This window comes from Phascolarctos cinereus, unplaced genomic scaffold, assembly GCF_003287225.1.
Source record: "Phascolarctos cinereus isolate Bilbo 61053 unplaced genomic scaffold, phaCin_HiC Scaffold_726;HRSCAF=1367, whole genome shotgun sequence".
NCBI classification, from domain to species: domain Eukaryota; kingdom Metazoa; phylum Chordata; class Mammalia; order Diprotodontia; family Phascolarctidae; genus Phascolarctos; species Phascolarctos cinereus.
Window position 1 is genome coordinate 424,038,997 of NW_027556098.1, and position 21,745 is coordinate 424,060,741.

At 52.8% G+C, this 21,745-nt stretch overlaps 1 protein-coding gene across 1 annotated transcript in view; it reads left to right on the forward strand.

Annotated features, from left to right (window-relative positions):
• Positions 1–3,676: 3,676 nt before the first annotated feature.
• LOC110197901 (uncharacterized) overlaps positions 3,677–21,745 on the forward strand; it is a 57,640-nt gene continuing 39,571 nt past the window's right edge. The window contains 4 exon segments of the mRNA XM_020971949.2: positions 3,677–3,798; positions 6,181–6,355; positions 9,640–9,749; positions 21,494–21,620. Of these exon segments, the coding sequence (XP_020827608.2) occupies positions 6,322–6,355; positions 9,640–9,749; positions 21,494–21,620 (271 nt within the window). The 5' untranslated portion in view covers positions 3,677–3,798; positions 6,181–6,321.

Genomic DNA, 21,745 nt, shown 5'->3' on the forward strand with positions numbered 1-21,745 from the left:
TCCATGGTGGGGGCAGGGGCAGGCAGGAGCCCAAGGCTTCCTGGCTGTAGGGCTATTCTCTATCCCTGGGCCACACTGTGCCTCTCAGTGGTAATCCAAACTGAATAGCCTGCATACAAATTCTAGATATCAGAAAACAATAAAGTTTTTACACGTGTGATAAGATAGAATTTTGTTTAATTTCATAAAACTTGGATTGTTTGACTCTCTTCTCTTGACCTCATTCTGGACATCCCTGAAGCAGAACAATATCGACTCTTAGGAGCTGACAGTACAGGATATAACCTTCTAGATAAATACCCCGTTCCCAAGTTGTAACTTGACAGAGTGAGGTGATTTCTAGAACTTTCCAGAACTTCCATAAAGAATCCCATCCCCCCCATGGGAGTACATTAGACCCAGTCTCCTTGTCTCAAACTGGGACATTGGGTTGACAGAAGTCTCTCCGTCAGACCATTATCCTCCAAACAGCTGTTTTAATATTTGCTCATTTTTAACAAATGTTTCTAATAGCTCCAATCACTGAACCCAGTGTATTTGCTTGAATAACTCTAACCCAGGGATTCCTGAGTCCCCACAACAGCCCTGAATCTACGACCAAGGCCAAGGCTGTGTCCTATCTTTGGATTATCTGTAAATCTGAGAAGTCATTGATAAAAATGTCAAGTATCGGACAATGAAGCTCAGAGCCCTGCTCTAATTTCATTTTCTTCCCTTCCCAATCCCAATCCCACAGCTAATCAATTCACCTATCCAGCGTGGTCCTCTATTGTCAGATCCCTCCCCCCTCATCCTCTCATCTCTTAGCTCTAGCCAAACCTCACACCCCAGATTATTCCTACCACGGGTCTCCTCCACTCAGATGGAATGAAGTGGAAGAGCTCACAGCCATCTAGCTGAGAACTGACCTGAATTAAACAGGAGGTAGCCAGGTGGGCAAAATTAAAGTCTTTAGTGGGGCAAGTGAGTTGCAGCTTAGGGTGCCAAGAGGTACCCGAAGAGGGTGCTGGATGCGGGGCTCTTATAAAGCATTTAGGCCCAGGGGAGAGGGGCTGCAGGTGCAAGGGGGTTGGGACATTCCAGGATTTTACAAGGTAAGCTGTTTTGCATAACTACTGAAAGTTCCTAGAGAAAGCTAGGGAATCCTGGAGAGAGAGTTTGGGACTTTTACAGAACAATCAGAAGCTGGGAGTGACAACGTCTGGTCAGCCCCAGACCATTCATGGGTCTGGGAATTCAGACAAGGGCAGCTTCAGGCAGCCCAGTTTGATGAACAGGAGAAATTCAAGTTATCCAGTCTCACCTAGGCCCCGAAAGCAGCCATGTAAAGCTTTGGGTCCTCCCTGATTCCCTGCACTATCCCCATAGAAATTATTCTAAAACTCTCCTCAAGCCTCCCATACTTTCTCATCCCCACTCCCTCAGCCGAGGACTCTTCCTTCCCTGGTAGAACTGAGGCCATGCACCATGAACAGCCTGTCTACCCCCTCGAAATACCCCCACGCCCACCCAGCCAGCTCTCCTTCCCTGGTAGAACTGAGGCCATGCACCATGAACACCCCGTCTACCCCCTCGAAATACCCCCACGCCCACCCAGCCAGCTCTCCTGCCTAGTTTCTGACAATCAGGTCTTCCTCCTCTGCCAGAGGCCACCTGTCTACCGGTGTCAAGAACCTATCCACATCGCCAGACTGCAATTGCAAACTTACATTGTCCTCTCTCTTTCCATGCCACCATTCCTTCCTCCTTTCTTTCTCCCTCTCTTTTTCTCTCATCTTCAATATCTTCTTATCAAGTAGCTCTCCAGTAACATCCAGCATGTCCATACTCCCCCTTCCTTAAAAAACCTTCGCTGGACCTTGCAATGCCCTCAAGCCTTCATCCTCTATCTTTCCTCCCCAAAATCCAGAAAGAGCTGTCTGGCCCGGTAGCCTCCCTCTCCCCTCCTTTCCCTCCTCAGCCGCTTGTCATGAGGTTGGTGACCTCATCTCTCCAGTGGTTACCTGCTCTCTCACCTGCCCAGCCTGAGGGTCTTTCCTCAGTCCAGATTCTCTGCTGCCCCTCTGAATGCCCTTTCCCCTCGGGCTTTTTTGGGTATTCCTCTCCCTACCTGGAGGAGACGCCTCTCCTTATCTCCTTTGTAGGCGCCTCATCCATATTACTGCCCCTCCCTGGGGGGTTCCCCAGGCTCCAGTCTGGGTGTCTCCTTTCTCCAGTCTCCCTAGCAGGACCTAATCTACTCCTGTGGGTTTCTCTTTTCTTTGTAAACGACTCATAGATTTACAGATCCTGACCCTGGGTCTCCCCTAATTTTAGCTCCACATCACCAACTGCCTACATACGTCCTGTAGGCATCTCAACCTCCCCGTGTCTCATTCATGACCTTTTCCTCCACATCTCTTGCCATGTCCTTGTTTTTCTCTAAGGTGCAGCCATTCTTCCATTGTCCCAGGTTAGTAAACTCGAAGTGGTTCCCCACTGCTCCCTCTCCTTTTCCTGCCAGGTCTCCCTATGGCTCCCTCTCTCTGCTGGGCCACCAGCTGTCCAAGTGGTCTCTGGGCCCCAAGGCTCTCCTCGGATGGTCCAGGCCAGAGCGATTTCCCTAAGCACAACTCTAACCCAGTGCCTCCCCACCTCAATAAACCCTGCGGGGTCCCTTGGGCCCCAAGTATAAAAGGGCTTTTGAACTAGCCTGGCAGTGGGGCTATGTTGGCTTTCTTTCTGTTCCTCATGTGAGTGTGTCTGTCTCCCACCTTCATGCCTTCCCAAGTCCAGAGGCCTCTGCCCACTCGTCCGGAGGTGCAGATGTAGCCCCAGGGGTCTGGATGAGCCGAATCGGGGCGTGCCCCCCCCACATGCCGAGAAGGTCCGCGCTGCCCCCACATGCTGAGATGGCCTGTACCCCCACCCACATGCTGAGATAGGCCGTGACCCCACTCACATCCTGAGATGGGCTGTATCCCCCACCCTCGTGCCGAGCCGGGCCGCCCCCCCCCCCGCGTGCGTGGGCCAACCTCTCCCGTGGAGCCCTCCCCGCGCCTGGGCTTGGGCGGTTTGCCCCTCCTTGCTGACCCCGGGACGGCTGCCCACCACCCCGAGGGCACGGACCCCCCAGGAGCCCAACTCCGGGCAACCACGGCATCCTGACCCGCCTTCTCAGCACTAGCTTCTGAGGCCGCCAGGTGGTGCATCAGCGAGCGGTGACCCCGGCCGCGTCACTCGGCCGCTGCCTGCCTCAGTTTCCCCATCTGTAAAAGGCGGCCAACCCCAGCAGCCCGTTCCCAGGTTGTTGCGAGGGCGCCCCCGCGGCCCTTAGAGCGCTGGCCACGGCCGGCACGGAGGGGACACTTTCTTTGGACAAATCTTTCTAAATGAAGAAGGGCCCAGAACGGGAAAAAAAAGCCCGATTTCCTTTTAATACTGTGGACCCGCTCAGTAGGGTAATCCCACAGGCAGGGCCGAAGCCCGGCTCGGGCTGATTCCCGGCCTGAGCCCCTAGCCCGCTCTGGGCCGGATCCGATAGGGGAGGAGGGTGGGGGGAGGGGTTGTAAGGTTCCGTGCGCGCAGGCGCAGGCAAGACCGGGACAGCCTTGTGAACTTGAACGGTGGGGCATGCTGGGCGTTGTAGTTCGGGAGCCTCCGGCGCGCAGGCGCACTGCGCCTCCGGGCTGGGCGTTCTGGCCTTTGTCCGCGGGGCTGCGGAAGGTGAAGCCGGAGCCGGAGCGCGCGTGGGCGTGGGGGCGGGGGCAGGTGCATGTGGGGCCCCTAGTGTACGGCTGCTGGACTACGGAGGCGTGGGTGAGTGGGCGTTCTGCGGGAGTACGCTGGATCGTGGCCGCTGTTGTGCGTGAGTGTGCGTGTGTCAGGGCTCGCGAGTGTGCATGCGCGTGATTGCACTCGTGCGTGGCTGTGCACACGTGCACTTGCCTGTCTGCCCTTGGGCACGTGCGTGAGTGTGCGTGGGTTGCACTGGTGAGTGCCTGTGCATCAGTGCGTGTGCGTGGCATCCCCACAGCACTTGGGGGGGTGAGTCTGTGCGTGCGGAGTTGTGTGAGAGTGTGCAAGGAGGCTCTACCCTCAACGTGTGTGAGCCACGGAGGGAGCGTGAGCATCCTTTGGGAGCAGCGCTAGGTCATGCCCCCTCGTAGTCTGGGAGCTTAGAATGAAACTTGTTCCAGTGCTGCCTTAGGACCGACCCCCCACATATGGTGTCACCTCCAGACCCGCGCCCCCCACCCCCAAGCCCAGGCTGAGCTTTTTGACCCCCAGGGATCTTCGGTGGGCTGGGTGGCTCATCGGGGCAGCGCCCAGCATCTGGCGAGGGGATGGGGAGAGGGCAAGGAGGGGACCTGGGGAGGGCTCTCGAACTAAGAGATCTGCAGCTGGGGTGGGGTGGGGGGGGGAATTGGGGTGGGGCAGCCCAGGTGTGGGAAGTTCCCGCGGTCTGGGGAGGTTGCAGGGGAGCGGTCTGGAGCTGAGAGATCTGCAGCTGGGGGGTGGGGCAGCCCAGATGTGGGAAGCTCCCACTGTCTGGGGAGGATGGAGGGGAGGGCAGAGGGGCACCTGGGGAGGGGAGGGAAGGGTCTGGAGCTGAGAGATCTGCAGCTGGGGGGTGGGGCAGCCCAGGTGTGGGAAGCTCCCTCTGCCTGGGGAGGATGGAGGGGAGGGCAGAGGGGCTCCTGGGGAGGGGAAGGAAGGGTCTGGAGCCGAGAGATCTGCAGCTGGGGGGTGGGGCAGCCCAGGTGTGGGAAGCTCCCTCTGCCTGGGGAGGATGGAGGGGAGGGGAGAAGGGCACCTGGGGAGGAGAGAGAGGGGTTTGGAGCCGAGAGATCTGCAGCTGGGGGGTGGGGCAGCCCAGGTGTGGGAAGCTCCCTCTGCCTGGGGAGGATGGAGGGGAGGGGAGAAGGGCACCTGGGGAGGAGAGAGAGGGGTTTGGAGCCGAGAGATCTGCAGCTGGGGGGTGGGGCAGCCCAGGTGTGGGAAGCTCCCACTGTCTGGGGAGGATGGGAGAGAGCACAGAGGCACTTGGGGAGGAATGGGAGGGAGGACAGAGGGGCACCTGGGAAAGAGAGGGAGAGGTCTGGAGCTGAAAGATCTGCAGCTGGGGGTTTTGGGGTGTGGGGAACCCCAGCTGCTAGGGAAAGGCCCCTGGGCTAGCTATGTGGCACCAGGCCTGGGGAAGGGTAGCCCCACCTGCCTCAAGCAGGAGCCTGGGCCAGCCAGCTGGCCACTGCAGGCGGTGCAGTGTGGGGGCTGTTGGGGTCTCTGGCCTTTCCTTCCAGGGATCCTTTCCTCATTGCCCCCTGGGGATCGGCGGCCTCCTCTTCCTCCTTACCTCTAGCGTCACACTGTCACCCCCGCTCTTCCTTCTAAACTCTGTGCTCTAGTGGGCCTATATTTTTTCTTTCTTTTCTGGCTCCTCGGTACTGATGGTATTGTTCTAGATGTGAGGCGGCCCAAGTGCTCTTTCCCTCAAGCCCCGCAAGAACCCTGGGAGATAGCTGTTGTTATCACCTCCATTTGAAAGATGAAGAAGCCTGCTACTGAGAGTCCAAGAGCTGGGGCTTCCCTGGGCAGCTCCTGTCCCCTCCGTGGGGGCTCACTCACTCTGCTTTCCCTCCTCCCTCCACCTCTAGTTTAAGAAGTCCTGCAGTGTAGAGAAGGATAAGCTAGTGTTGTTGTTGTTATTATTATTGTCTAGCGTCCCTGTATGCAGGCATATGTGTGTGTGTGTGTGTGTGTGTGTGTGTGTGTGTGTGTGTGTGTGTAAGCGCACAGTCATGCTCAGGGGTGTGTATTGGTGGGGCCTCTGGCCATGCTCAGGGCTGGCCTTCCAGGTTGCTCAGCCCATGGGATCGATTCTCCCGGGCATTGAAAGGTGTGTCTATTTTCTCCAGACCTCCTCAGACTGTTTTGATCAGAAGTCTCTAGGACATGCTTGGAGCTGCTTCGGCAGCCCTTCCCCCTTGCTTCCTGCAGAGTCGGGCACACAGTGGGTTTTCGTGAGACCTTTATTGAATGAAGGTCCTTCAGGACTGCTTTGTTTGCCCTGGGCCCCTGGCATCTGGCTGGAGCTTCTGGGCCCTCCTGCAGGTGCTGTTTTCTGCTGGGGAGGCAGTGATCCAAGCCCCAGAGTGGAGGGAGGCCCCATCCCAAGTGACCCCACTTTGGTACCTCCAGGTCCCAGCTCTGCAGCAAGAAGGAAGTGAAGACTGACTGGCTGTGACCCTCTGCCCAGAGCTCCAGGCCCGAGCAAGGGAGGGAGCAGATCGGGAGCCTTGCACCATCCTGGCTGGGGGTTCTGGCCAAGCAGCAGGGAGGATGGACCACTTCTTCCTAATGCTCGAGGGGAGAGGTGAGAGTGAGGGGCCCAGGGCTGGCAGGGGAGGAGTGGTGGGGGAGGGGAATCTCCCCAGGGAAGAGTCCTCTCCCTACAGCTGGTCGGTGTCTTTTTCTGTTCTCCCGACTCCTTCTGGCTCAGTCAGCATGTATTAAGCACCTGCTGTGTGCTTGACACTGTGCTGGGCCCTTGAGGTACAAAGATGAAGGTGACGGGCCCTCAAGGATCTTCCATTCTGCCAGGGAGGGGCAGCTCTGGTCCAGATCCAGCATAGAGCTGCCTGTGGGAAAGACCTTGGCACCTCTATGCCCAGCTCTCCATCCTTGGTGACGACGGAGCCGAGCTCCCCGCCCTCCCGCTTGTACAGCATGTGTCTGGCACCCACTCATTTGTGGAGTTTAAACTGCCCTCTGCAGCAGGGACGGTATCCCCTGAACCCAGCCAGTAGCGGGCCCACAGTGGACAATCACAGATGCTTCAGGGACCCCGAGCGGGTCGTCCCAAGGATTGGAAATGCCCTTTCCCACCGTCTGTGTGAAAGAGAGCTTTAGAGAAGCCTGCCTTGGCCCGTGTCAGTGGTGGAGAGAGTAGCTATGTGCACTAGAAGATGGAGCAGCAGCACACGGGACAGCCAGGGAGGAGTGGGGGCCTAGCAGGACAGAACAGGGTTCCCTGAGAGTCGGCTGAGGTGCCTCTTCTGCATGGAGCGGCTGCTGGTGCCCTTTCCCCCCCAGTTGCCTTGGGTCTGCGTAGATGTACATGTGTACATATGCCACGTTGTCTTTGAGTCCCCAGCACACGGGGAGCGCTTCATGCAATCCCAGAGACGTCTCTGTGGATTGGATGAGGAACACGGCACCCTCTAGAGCGGCCGGGTGCCCTGGTCAGTCCACACACCTCGAGGGTAGGTGTGGATGCCATAGTTTGGGAAGGACACTGATAGGTGCGGTAGGGGCAGCCAGGATGGATAGCCAGGAGAGTCTGTTGGGAAAATGGGCGTTTGGTCTGGAGAGGAGAGGACCGTAGGGGGACGTAGGCTGATTGGCTTCATGCCAGACGGGTTTGCTAATTCTGCTTGGGCCTCACCCCCGGTGACTCCTGCCTCTGCCTCCAGTCCACCTCATCTCCCCACTTAGGAGGGCAGGGAGCTTCCATTCTTTGTACCTGAGTCCTGAACGCCTTGCCCAGCACCTGGCGCACAGCAGGTCCTTAATACATCTTCGCCGAGGTGTTGATAGGAGCAGCAGATGTGCACGGAGTCTTGGTGGGAGGCGGAGCTGCCTCACCCAGAAGCATGGGCCAGAGCGAGCTTCTCCCTGCATGAGAGGCTTCTGGCAGCTTGTAGAGGGGAATCTTCTTCAGGTACAGGGGATCACGGGTTCGAGGACTGTGTGAACTTGGGAAGTGGAGGGCCTCGGGATCTGGCTCTCTGCTCATCGGTCCTTTCATGGCTTGGATAAAAGCATCGTGGCAGGCTGGTCAGTCTTGGTCACGGCAGAGCCGGGAGAGGGGGTCAGGAGCATACCGGATGACTGTCGGGTCCGAGAAGCCAGGCAGTCAGCACCTCCTATGTGCCCGGCTAAGCACTAGGGAGGGGATACAAAGACTGACTAGAGTCGACCCCCTGCCCTCAAGGAGTTTACGGTCTAACGGGGAAGTAAGCCAGGGACAGGGACGGAGAAAGCTGACAAACGGTGTGATCTCTAGGGGAGAGGGAGAGTGGGAAGAACCCCTGCAGAAGGTGGGCCGTTTTCTCTCGGCCGGGTCAGCAGACATTTATGAAGTGCTTACTTAGGCCTGAAGGGAAGCCGGGAGGGGGAGTGAGGAGGGTGGTGTGGGGCTAAGCTGTAACAGACTGGGAAGGGATGGGGAGCACGGGGTCCGGAAGGGCTTGGAAGGCCCGCAGGATCTGGTGCGTAATCCTGGAGGTGCTGGGGAGCTGGGGAGGAGGTGAGGAGGGCCAAGCCAGGAGACAAGAGAGAGTGTGTGGCATGTTTGGAATGTCAAAGTGACAGATGTGGCAACAGCATGTATGTGGGGGCAGAGCCATCTGAGCGGCGAGCCCACCCCCGGCACCTTCACTTTAAGAGGAAGAGGGGAGAATTTGGGGAGGGGGGACAGATGCTGAGGTCCATCCTGGCCTCAGTGAGTTCATGATAGGTCATTGCAGACACAAGACTGGTTAGTGGTCTTGTGGGCCTAGAAGCAGCGTAGGGACCCCTCCTCAAAATACTGTTTTTAATGCATAAACTAAAATGCATAGGATTGCAAAGGAAACCAATCACGTTGACATACTGTTACCAGGATTTTCTTTTTTATTTTACCAAGTTCACGGAGCCCAGATGAAGAGCCCCTGGGCTCTGTGGTCCCTTCTCCGCCGCGGGGGAAGAGATGAGGCGGGATGGAGTCCTGGGCATGGGAGACAGAAGGCAGAAGAGGGGTGCCAGTGTCTTGTGTAAATTTTCTAAGCCACCAGCTCTACCTTACGATGTGGCTTGGTGAGGGGCCGAGCACGGCCATTAGTGACCGCTCGCTCTCTGGGCACGACCGTGCCGCCCACACCATCTGCCAGCCCTGATCACTCCCTTATGCACATGACCGGCCTGAGAGATTCGTCAGGGCTTTGCAGAAGTCCAGGTAACTCTCCTTAGGATGCTGCCTGAATTTACCGGCCTCCTGCTAGGCGTGCTGAGGAGGAGAGGAGGTTAGCTTGTCCTGACCTGTTTTTGATGAAGCCGCACTGGCTTCTGCTGCTTCCTCTGCTGACCGCCAGCCCGGCCTCGCGGATTCCCAGGCCAGGCCGTGCGCCTCTTCCCCCTTCTGAGACAGTCTCCAGTACTTGCTTTCTCCCGTGCTGCTGTCCCCTGCCTTGATCCCCCCCCACAGAGCCCAGACGGTTCAGCTTTGGCAGCTGATGGAGCCCACCTGGGCCTGTGCGCTGGGGTTTACCAGGGCAGGGAGCTGCTCTCCCCGTTTCTCCCCATTTATCGGGGTGGGAGTGGGGTGTTGTCGGTTGTTTCCGGCCTTCTTGTTTCACACTTTGGAGCGGCCATTCTCCTTGGCAGAGGACACTGAGGCCCAGAGAGGTCACAGGATCCTGGGATCCTGAGCTGGAAGGCCCTCAGAGCCGTCGGGCCCAGCCCGGCCACGAGACCACGTTCAGGCCCTGGACGAGTCACGTCTCTGAGCCCAGGTTTTCCTCCCTAATCCTCCCGGCTGTGCCCTCAGAAGCCAGGACAGGAGCTGGGGGCTGTGGGGCGGCTCGGTCTCTCTCTCGTGACTTCTCTCTCTTTCCTCAGGCCTACCTTCCCACGAGTTTGCCCTTTCCAGAGAATGGAGGCTGGAGGAGGAGGAGGAGCAGCAGCGGGAGGCAGGTGTGGCTTCGCGGCTCCTGGCAGCCATGGCCCAGGTGAGATGAGGGTTCTTCTTTCAGACGTCAGCGCGTCCAGCAAGAAGCTCCAAGCAAGACTGTGCGTGTGTGTATGTGTAATTTGTGTGTGCCTGTGTGTGTACAGACTGTGATTTCAACCATGTGGGGAGCTCCCTCTGAGCTCACGTACACACACTGGTAACTCTCCGCCTTAGAGAGTGGCCCGGGCTCCCGTGTGACCACTAGTGACTTGTCCAAGGTCGCACAGCCAGATTTGGACCCCCTCTGAGTGGACATCACGCTGGACTTATGCTTTATCAAACCCTTCTGTCTCTAAAGCGGGGAGGACCCGGTGCCCCCTGACCCCTCACATGCCCACACATTCCTGGGTTTGGGTTTTCAGGGAGGACTGGAGGCAGGTCTATGCCCGTGGTTTAATTGGTCCAGGTTTAGCTGGGACATCAGGAACTGTTTGCGCCTGACCTAGAGCCTGGCGTACAGCAGGTGCCTAATGAATGCTGCTGAATTCAGTCGACTTGGCCTCCCTTAGGATGGGCAGCCCAGTGAACCTTGTCCAGGAATGTGGGCTTGTAAAAGCATTCCAGGGAAGGCAGGCTGGTGGCTTGGGAGCTGCAGCCTCGGGTCTGGCCTTAGCTGGCCCAGAGGGTGGGGGGGGGCGGGGTGGTTAGCCCTGGGAGCTGAAGGCAGCAGGACAAAGGCAGCCCCTACCCTTAGGGAGCTTCCAGCCCAGGGGGAGCCAGGAGGCCAGTGGAAGTATTCATGCATCACCTTAGATGAAGAAATGCCCAGGCAGGGTTTTATTCTTCCTTATCGGGGAGGGAGAGTCTTCCTTCAGACCTGTTCAGAAAAGAAGGGACCCCAGAAGTGAGAGCCTCGAGCAGGGGAGGGAAGCTGGGGGTAACGAATAGATACAGAAGGAGCGCCCACATTCCTGCTGGCTCAGACGAGCAGAGAAGGCCCCACGGGGGCGCTGGGGTGTGTGCAGGTGGGAGATTGATGTGGTGGTGTCTGAAATACCCTCGGGAAAGGTAATGTGGCTGCTTAACAGAATGACAAACAGCGTTTTACGTTGCGTGTTAAAATGTAACATGTTTGGGGGGCAGCTAGGTGGCACAGTAGATAGAGCACCAGCCCTGGAGTCAGGAGCACCTGAGTTCAAATCCAGACTCAGACACATAATGCTCACCAGCTGTGTGACTGTGGGCAAGTCACTTAACCCCAATTGCCTCACCAAATAAATAAGTAAATAAATAACATGTTTGGGTTCATTTTGTGTGTTTTTATACACCCACCCAGGTTTACTCGCTGCTGTTCAGCCCTGTCTGACTCTCTGGGACCCCATTTGGAGTTTTCTCTTCTTTTCTTTTTCTTTTTTTGCTTTTTTGGTGAGGCAGTCGGAGTTAAGTGACTTGCCCAGGATCACATAGCTAGTGTCAAGTGTCTGAGGCTGGATTTGAACTCGAGTCCTCCTGACTCCAAGGCTGGAGCTCTGTCTACTGCACCACTTGGCTGCCCCCGTTTGGAATTTTCTTGGCAAAGATGGTAGAGAGGTTAGCTGTTTCTCTTCTCCAGTTCATTTTACCAATGGGGAAACTGAGGCAAACAGTTAAGGGACTTAAAGGTTAAAGGACTTGCCCAGTGAGTGTGTGAGGCCAGATTTGAACTGAGGAAGAAGAGTCCTCCTGACTCCCGGCCCATGCTCTGTGCACTATGGCGCCGCCTCACGGCCCATTCATTAGTAATAATTGATTTCAGTTTCTGGAATAGCCTGAGATTTTTCAGCTCCTCCAGCCAGGTCCCCAGCAAGATCCTTTTTCCATGGTCATGGTGGTTGCTGCTGGAGTTCTTTTCAAATTTCATGATATTTCTCAAGAAATACCTCCCAGCATTCCAGTGTATTAATGTGAGGGGCGGTGTGGCTGGGGGTCTGTTAAGTCTAGCCTCTGATGCCCACTGGCCCCGAGGGACCCTGGGCGATCGGCTTGACCCCTCAGCGCCCAGGGAATCTCTCTCTGCCTGTAAGTGCTGGAGGACATACCGTGGGAGAGTTCTCACTGGGAGTACCCTATGGGATGGATGTTTGCTAACATACCACAATTCATCTACCCATTCCCCTCTTGCTGGTGATTTTCGGTGTTTTTGTAATTACAAGTAATGTCACTGTGAAAATCTTTGAGCAGACGTCTCTTCGTTTGGGACAGCACTTTCAGGGTCTGCAGCCAGCAGTGGTATGTCATAAGAGTACGATTGATTTTGTAACTTCATGAATTGCCAGATTTCTTTCCAGAAAAATTGTTATTTTGCAATTTCTCCAGCCGCAGAGGAGCATGCCTGTTTTTGCACAGCCCCGTCAACACTGACTTTCATTGCTTTTCATTATTTTCACCACGTGGAGGTCTGTGAGGTGGTACTCTTGTGTTATTTTAGGTTGCATTTCTGGTTCTTAGTGACAGAGTATTTCTTCTTAGTGATTATGAATGATCTATATTTAAATTATTCATATTCTTTGACCATTTTTCCGTTATGGACTGGGAGTTACCACCAAGCCTCTTTAAATGGTTTTTATTAATATCTTTTGTTTTTGTATTACAGTCATTCGGGAGAAAGAAACCAACCAAATATCTTTGCCTTCATGCATTCTGTATGTGTAAAAGCTTTTTAATTTTTTATTGTGAAAATTGTTTTATTATTGTGATCTCCTCTATTCCTTGTTTAAAAGTCTCCCATCACTGTGGTTGTGAAACAATAGTGAGTACATTCTCTTCTCATTTTTAGAAAATTCAGGTCACATATCCATTTTGAGCTTACTGGACCATCACTGGGGCTTGTCAACAGTTTGCATGCAGTTAAACATCAAGGTTTTGTTCTAGTTGTATTTTCCCCAGCCTTTTTCTCGTCAGTTTTTTGAGGGTTATTGTATAGAATTTGTTATTTTGATAGAATCAGGCATTCTTGTTCTTAATAATTTTATTGGCTGAATGCGAACAAAAACCCCCATCCCAAATCAGGACAAAGACATCACTGCATGTGCTTCTGGCTTTTCTTAATAGCTATTTTATGCTTGTCTGTCAGCCAGCTGGAGTTCATTGGGAAACATCGTGTTACTTGAGGTCCTAAGTATCATTCCCACCAGGTCAGCCCTCAAATTTCCAAAGGGTGTTTCCTCAATAAGTGAGCCTTTCCCCAGTTTTTCTCTTCTATAGTTTTAACAAACACTCATCTTTTATAGACATTTGGTTGGATATCTGGAGTGTGTATTGTACCCCATTGGTCTGCCTCTCCATTTTTGTTTTGGGGGGTTTTGCCCATTTGTTTGTAGTTTTTAGAGTAACAGCCTTGTGATGTCATCCAAAGCCTGGGAGTGTAAGGACACACTTATTCCATGTGCCCCTGTATATATTTTGCTCCCTTGTTTTATTTGTCATTCTTAATTTTTTTTTTAAATTATTGATGTCCTCTTTACATCACCTCCATTTCTACATGTATCTCCTTCCCCACCCCAGGAGCCATCCCTTATATAATAAAAAAGAATGAGGGGGGAGACAGTTCAACAAAAGTAGCCAGCATATCTGCCTGGGTGGGTAGCATTTGCAGCGTTCCACACCCATAACCCTGCGTTTCTTCAGAGGAGGAAGAGAGGTGTATTCTCCTGATGCTCAGTAGCATAGGAACAGAGCCTTGAAGGTTTTGTGGAGGGTTTTCATTCATTCACATTGCTGCTATTCAGCATTTTATGTGCTGCTTTCTTGGTTCTTCATACTTGGTTTGCATCAGTTCACATAAGTCTTCCACGCTTCTCCAGTCATCTGTGTTGCCACAGTCATTGTTTGCACTGTTTTCTTGGTTTTTCATACTTAATTTGCATCAGACGCCTTCCATGCTTCTCTGAATGTTTTAGGCACCAGTTATTATGATAGAGTAAAACTCCATGACATTTATGAACCACAGTTTAGCCATTGCCCAGCCAGTGGTATCAAATCTAAAACATGTGGCTTTGAGTATTTTTGTGTGTTGGAGCCTTTCTGTATTTAATCTTTTGAAGTCTATGCTGAGAAGTGCCTCTGAGTGAAAGGGGTTGAACATTCTAGTCACATCCTTAACATAATTTCAAGTGATCATTTTTGCAGACTATGTGGTCCATTTCTCAGATCCACCAGTAGTGCATGAGTGTGCTTATCTTTCCACAGCACCTCCAACATTGATGATCTTCTTCTTCTTCTTCTTCTTCTTCTTCTTCTTCTTCTTCTTCTCTTCTTCTTCTTCTTTCTTCTTCTCTTCTCCTCCTCCTCCTCCTCCTCCTCCTCCTCCTCCTCCTCTTCCTCCTCCTCCTTCTCCTTCTCCTTCTCCTTCTTTCTTCTTTCTTCTTCGCAGTTGGGGTTAAGTGACTTGTCCAGGGTCACACAACTAGTAAGTGTCAGGTGTTTGGTCTGAGGCCAGACTTGAACTCGGGTCCTCCTGACTTCAGGGAAGGTGCTCTATGCACTGCACCACCTAGCTGCCCCTATTTTCTTTTTTTTACACAGAATAAAAACAAGGGCTGGGACAATATTTACTGTACATCAGCTAAATAAGGAAAAAGCAGGAGCTTTCAGACAGAGCAAAAAAATAAAACAAAGCACAAAAACCATTCACAACATAAAAAGAGATTAACAAGGAAACTGCATTATTCCAAAAGGAACTGTAGACAGCAAGCCAGTATCAGTATAAAACTTGTATGCTCCAGATGCCTGGCATCAAGACTCCATAAAAGGAAATTCACTGAATTATGAGAAGACATAGAGGTTAAAAGAGTAGTGACAGGAGATTTAATATCCTTTCTTAGTTTTAGTGAGTCTTAATAGAAAGGTAAAAGAGAAAACACAGAATTGAACACATTGCTGAAGAAACTAGAGCCAAAAGAGTAAATGGCATCTCCTAAACAGAACTGCTAAAGAATATATGTGTTTCTCAGCATCGCCTTTCACCCCATGGAACTTCTTTCTTTTTAACTGACCTCGTATTAGGGCCCAGAGATATTGCAGACAGATGTAAAATGGCAGAAATAGTGACCACATCCTTGGTGGACCGCAGTGCAATAAAGATGATAATCACTCATAAACAAAAGACACAGGGCCGTGTGGACGCTTAACACAGAACTCCCCACTAATGAGTGGGTCAAAGAACAAGTCATAGAAACAACAGGAAAGTGAACATGATGAAACAACAGACCGAACTTTTTGGGATTCAGCTAAAGCAGTCCTCCAGGCAAAATTATACCCCCCAAGTATACATTAACAAAACAGAAAAGGAGAGGAGTTTGAAAACATTAGGAGGGTGATAGAGAAACGATTTTCATCTTCTGTCCACTGTCATGTTTGTGCTAGAGCCAGGCTGATTAGCATTGTTTCACGAGCAGGATTTGGAGCGGGGCTGTTAATCATTTGCAGTTCTTTTGCTACCCTTTGTCCACTGCTCCACTGGGGAGGGGTCCCCACGGTTTTTTTGATGTTCATTTCAATATTGTGCTTTTGTCCAGTTCTGGAGGCAATAGACAGAAAGCTGGGCTTGAAGCCGGGACGTCTTGGGTTCCTATCCTGCCTCTCTTTGACCCTGGGCAACCCCAGAGAAAGGTCCCCCTCCCCACCCCGTGGGTAGAAATGGTTTCCTTGACCTTCAGAATCACAGGCCCTGCCTGGGTGCATTGTTGGCTTTTATTAAATCTGCAGCTGGTTTGGCTGGTTGTAAATGGAGTTTCCTTATTAGAAAAACCTTTGTTGCTGCTAAATGAGAATGTGGGCTGCTTTTGTGGGCTGGTCTTACTCTGTAAGTGGGCTGCTGGAGGCACAGTGGATGGAGCACTGGGCTTAGAGTCAGCCTCAGATACTAACCAGCCGGGTGACCCTGGGCTACTAGTCACCTAACCCTGCTTGCCTCAGTTTCCTCATCTGCAGAATGAGCTGGAGAAGGAAATGGCAAACCACTCCAGCGTCTTTGCCAAGAAAACCCCAAATGGGGTCATGAACAGTGGGACATAATCTGGAAAAGACTCAATGACATCAATGAATCTTATACCCTAACACGTCCTGTTTTCTGTCTTTGGCCTCGTAGAGGCAGGGTGGTGCTAGCCAACAGAAAGCAGCATGGAGGTCAGGAGGACCCGGGTTCAAGCCCTGCCTCTGACACTTAGTGACCTCTCAGGGCCCCAGGCCACTCTCAGAGACCAGAAGTCATGCCCAGGAGGGAGTTTCTGCTCTGGGACTTCCCTCTGGGGACGAAATCCTGGGTCCAGACAAAACACAAAGTCTCCTGAACCGCGGGCAAGAGCCCCCTTGATTCCAATCTTCTTCCAGCATTAGAGGTTGCTCCTTCACCTTCAGGTGCCCTGCGTTCGCTGGATTGGGTCAGGGTGCGCTCTGGTGTCTTCCAGCGTGCCTCTCTGACATGTGAGGGAGGGGAAGGGAACATGCATTTATAGAGTGAATGCCTGCTGTGTGCCAGGCACCATGCCAAACGCTCATTCAATCCTCACACCCACCCTGCCGCGTTGGTGCAGTTATTACAGATTATATTCTCATCATTAATAATATTATACAGCTGAGGAAACTGAGTCAGTCAGGGGTTAAGTGACTTACCCAGGGTCACACAGCCACTAAGTGTCTGAGGCTGGATTTGATGCAGCATTGCCAGTTCTTTGTGGAATGGAAGTTGTGACAAGTGGGTATTTTTGTTTTCTTGCCATTGTTAGTGGGAATTTCTCTAGTGTTTCACCAAACATATAATGTTGACTTTTATTTTCAAATAGATGCACCTTATCATATTGAATCTCCTCTGTCAATTCTTTCTGTTTTAAAATATTTTGTTACTATAAATTTAATAATACTCATGGAGAAACATAAATAATTAAAACAGGGAATCTCATTTTCTAAAAATCTAGGCCTGTGATTTCATTTGTATGAAGAACTTCCAGTACGGAAATGCCTTCTACCAACCCAGATCAGTAACTCACCCATTACTTAGAGTCAGAGAGTTAACTCCCTAGGATACTGAGAGATGATCTGAAGGGACTGCCCTGGGTCGCTCTAGCAATGTGCGTCAAAGGCAGTACTTGAACCCGAGCCTTCTAGACTCCAAGGCTGGCCCTCTGTCTGCTACCCTTCCCCTGTCCCCATCCGAGTTTCCCCCACCCCGCACTCCCACCACACACACACACACACACACACACACACACACACACACACACACACACACAGCCTGTCAGATCTCCCAAACAGAATTTTAAAAGGCAAACTGCCTTTTTATTGGAAAAAATAACAGTATGGAAAAAACATGAAAATAGAGAACAGGAGGTCAGGACTGACAGGCAGTGTGAGCTGTTGGTCTCAGCCGGAGAAGGTCCCCTCACATTGGCGGGGTCATTGTGGGGACTTTAGGAGGGGGGAGGACAAGGGACGAGTTTGGAAGGCCCAGATCAGTTGCGGTCTGAAATCATAGATCTTGATTTATCAAGGACGGCGCATTTATTCTGCATTGTTCTCTTCCGGTTCTCTGTGGGTATTTATAAAGGTCTGTCTGTTTTGTGTGGGCTCCTGTGGGTTGAGTGTCAATGTGAGTTTTTCCACATTTCTTTGTGTTTTTTCTGTAGCACAGTTTTTGTAGCTAACCTTAGCACGTACAGACGCCTTGTGTAGTAGATGCCTTGGGGATACATACATGTAGCTTGATGTAGGGTGTGAGAAATGCCTCACACCAAATTTCTGCCTGCCACTGGCTTGTTACCTTGTTAATTCTGTCACCAGGCACTAAGGTTATTGAGGTATATTGTGATATTATATCATAAATACCTGAAACCTGTAATTAATAGTTAGCTGTGAGCCCCCACCCAGTAAAACCAGTGACATCTCTTCCCATAAGCTTCTTTCCCTTTCTCCATTTCAAACCCTGATCCCACAGGCTTAGACAAACATCACTCTTAACTGTCTGTATAATTATTAGCAGTCACAGTCAATATCAAGACATAGATAAATATTTGCTCTGTGTATCGACTCTGAGAAAGGTCAGCCAGAATCACTTGAAAAGTGGAGAAAAAAGTGGTTGTCGTCCACTGGAATTTCCCCCCCGCCTGGCTTGCAGCTGCTGACCCCCCAAAGTACCAGAACTTATGGCCGTCATTTCAGGCCCCTTAGGATGGGGGTCAAAACCTCAGTGGTTCTGCACAGAACAGCCCCCACAGTGTGAGTGTTAAAAACGTTCTCTCAGGAGGTCGCTTCAGATACTCCACCTCTAAGACAGTTAACTCTCATTGTCCTCAACAAAGAAGATCTTAGCTCTGTCTCCCCACCTCCCTCAGGACCAGTAACTTTCCAAGCCTTGTTTTGTCGTGATGGTTAACTGTGGACTCTCATGGACCCCTTTCTCCCACAACGCAAGCTTTCTCCTCCAGGGATGCCCATGACAGATCAGTCTCCAAGATTCTACTGGTTGTTTTTTTCTCTTAAAGATAAAGTCATCGTGACCAGAGGGTCGGCAAACACATGTAACCTGGGGTCCTGTTTAGACACACTCTGATTTTGGTCTGTGCTTTTAGTCTGGGCAAGATAGTTGCAGGAGGAAAACTCCCTCCACGGATTAGTTGGCTGTCAGTGCGGGGCTCCGGATGTTGTCCGTGGTCATGTAGCCACTATCTGTCACAGTCTTCAAGGGCTCCAGTCCTTTTTTCCTTCCCTGTCACCAACCTTGCAGGTGATCCTCAGGCTAGAATCTCAACTAGGGGCTCTCTGCAGCACAGGGCATGATCAGTCTTGTGACCATTGATGCCCTCTGTCAGTGGATTTCCCTCTGAGGTCCGGCCGGCCTACCCTACCCACATACCAGGTGCACCGCCCAAGTGGAGTTTTATCACATCTGCCTGTTTTTGCACATTGATGGGAGTAAATTAGCATCTTAAGTTAGCGTGTTTTCATTTCTATTTCCCTGATTGTTAGATATTCACCATCTGAATTTGAGATGAAACAACTGAAAGCCAGAAAGGACCCTGCAGATCTCTGGTCCAGGGACTCTTCACCTTTCTTGGGCCCCAGACCCCTCGGACAGACAGTCTAGGGAAGTCTAAGGCCAGGCTGCTGCTCAGAATCGCATCTTTAAATGCAGAAAATAAAACAGAGGAAACCAGAAATGCTACGATAATAGTGTGATTCCCCGCCCATTCATGGATATCCTGAATTCTCTCCACAGACCTTAGATCTAGAACCCCTGATCTAGTACACACACACACACACACACACACACACACACACACACACACACACACCCCACCAGCCCATTGAGTTGAAATTACTTTCCAAAGGTCCCAAGGTTATAAGGAGCCAAGCCAGGGTCCGAGTTTGGCTCTTAACTTCAGCATGTTCTGTTTGTCAGTGCCCTGCCTTCTTAGCAGTGGAATTCGTCGCCTCCCTCTGAGGGCTGCCCACGCGTGTTCGTCTCTGCCTCCCTCTCCGGCCTCTGCCTCCCAAGCCTGTCTTTCTCTGACCCGGCGACGCAGCAGACTCGACATGGCTTTTCTTTGTGATGCTCACTCATTTGTTACTCGGGGCACAGATGAGATCCCCGAGGGTCTCACTCTGGACAGTGATTTTAAATAGGCAGTTTTTGTATTTATTCCTAGAGTCCTACGATCACAGATCTAGACCTGGAAAGGACCTTGTGGGTCACGCCATCATTTTACAGAGGGGGAAACTGAGGCCCACAGAGGCATTGTGGCAGGATGGATCATGGAGTCAGAGGCCCTGAGGTCAGACCCCAGCTTGCTTGCTGTGTGACCCTGGATCAGTCACTGTGCCTCGGTTTTCTCCTCTGCAAAATGAAGCAGTTGGGATGGATAGCCTCTGGAGTCCCTTCTAGCCCCGAGTCTGTGATGCCAGAATCGGTGACTGGTCCAAGGTCACCGGGGTGATACGCGGTACCCTGTCTGCCCCCTGCTGTTGGTGTACCTCTCTGAAATCTTCCCATTGGAGTTCAGAGGATTGTGGATCACGAGATGCAGGTGGAGAGCTGGGAAGACCTCAGGGGCTGCTGAGTCGGCGTGGGTGGAGGGACTTGACCCCGGGGCCCTGCAGTGCCCTTTCCCCACATCAGTGCTGCCTCTGCCCACCTTCGCTGGTGTCTGACACCATCTGTGCTGAGAGCCAGGTCCCTTCAGCCTCACCCGTCTGCCTCAGCGTTACGTGAAGTTCACGTTGACATCACCGGTCACAGAGCGGGTGGGTGAAAACCCTTTAAACGTGTCTTTGCGGCCGTCGTCATCGCTGTTAAATAGCCTTTTTCTCAGTGATTCTTTATTGAACTATTGACCGTTTGGTCGAATGCTAACAGAACACCTGTTTGTTGCAGTCTTTCTGTGACTGAACCGGCTTTATCCAGACCGCAGCACACAGCATTCCTTTTCTGCTCTTAGGGATGCAGGCTTCTTTCGCCTGGCCTCAACTCCCTGGGGGCGTCGGTTTGGGTGAAGCAGGAGGAACTGAGTCGCAGAAGCGGCCTGTCCTTGATCCAGGGCCCTCCCTGGCAACAAAGAGAATTGATGAAAACACAATGATAATACAGCTCTCTCCTCCTGGCCTGTCCGTTCTCCCCTGCCCCATCTACTGCTCCCCTGGCCACCCCTCAGCCCTCCTCGCCTTGTGCCTGGCCTGTTTCAGTAGGCTGCTGGGGGTCTCCCCGCCTCATGTCTTTCTGACTCCACGTCTGATTCCGCACCCGCTGGCTGCCTTGTGTGTGCAGGAGCTGAGTGTGACAATGAGGTGACTTGGGTGGCTGGGAAGGAGAAGTCCGAGAGAAGGAGATTTGGGGGGCAGGAAGACGATGGTCCTGTCGAGAACCCACAGGACATCCGGCTGAACGTTCTAAGAGGCTGTCGGTGAAGCAAGACAGGAGTTCAGGAGAGAGATGAGGGCTGAACCCAGAGACTGGGGAGTCATCTGCATAGACATGATACAGGAGCAGAGGAGATCACCAAGAATGTAGAGGAAAGAGAAGAGGGCCCAGGACAGAGCCCTAGGGGACCCCTGCCGCTAGTGCACGTGACACGGAGGGTGAAAGGACAGAAGAGCTGGAGAAGGAGCAGCGGTCAGACATGGAGGAGAAGGAGGACCAGGGGAGGCCAGTGCCAGGAGAGGTCAGTGCCCCCAGGACCTAGTGAGGAGTGGTCAGATATGGAGTAGGAGGACCAGGGGAGGTCAGTGCCAGGAGAGGTCAGTGCCCCCAGGACCTAGTGAGGAGTGGACAGATATGGAGGAGGAGGCCAGGGGAAGCCAGTGCCCCCAGGACCTGGCGAGGAGAAGGCAGTCATCAGCTTTCTGGGAAAGACACACAGAGTGGGTCAGGTTACGGGCGGGAGCCGAGGAGAGCTCACTTGAGCGTGCCCCATGTGGGCTCCCGCTTTCTGAGTCCACCTGCGCACTGTGGGGTGATTGGCAGTGGGGAATGACCGCGGAGTTGTCGGTCATCAGCAGTGTGCGCCTGCAGTGACTGCTGATGTCGGTGTTGTAGATCCGATCCCAGGACGGAAGTTGTTTTCGCTCCTGGTCTGGCCGTCTGCCGAGGGCACTCCTGCGCAGGTGAGCAGGGCCAGCCCGTTCCCTGCTGGATCCAGTGCGGCCGCTCTCTGTTCTCCAAAGACGCCCGAGCACCCCCGGGCCTCCCTCTCCGGCCCAACTGTCTCCCTTGGCCCTGAGGCGGCCGGTGAAGGGGACGGTCTGGGCTGAGCGGGGACATGTTTGATGTTTCAGCACCCAGTGACGTTCCGGGATGTGGCAGTACACTTCACCCGGGAGGAGTGGAGCCACCTGGGCCCCGCCCAGCGGGCGCTGTACCGGGAGGTGATGCTGGAGACCTTTGAGAACCTCGTCTCCCTGGGTAAGCGCAGCGTGGCCAGGTCAGGGCCGGGGTGGGGGATGGGAAGGGGGCTCTCCCCGCTTTCCTCAGTGTGGACTTTGCAGTCCACAGCAGACTGCAGGATTCCAAAGCCTCTTAGGGCCAGT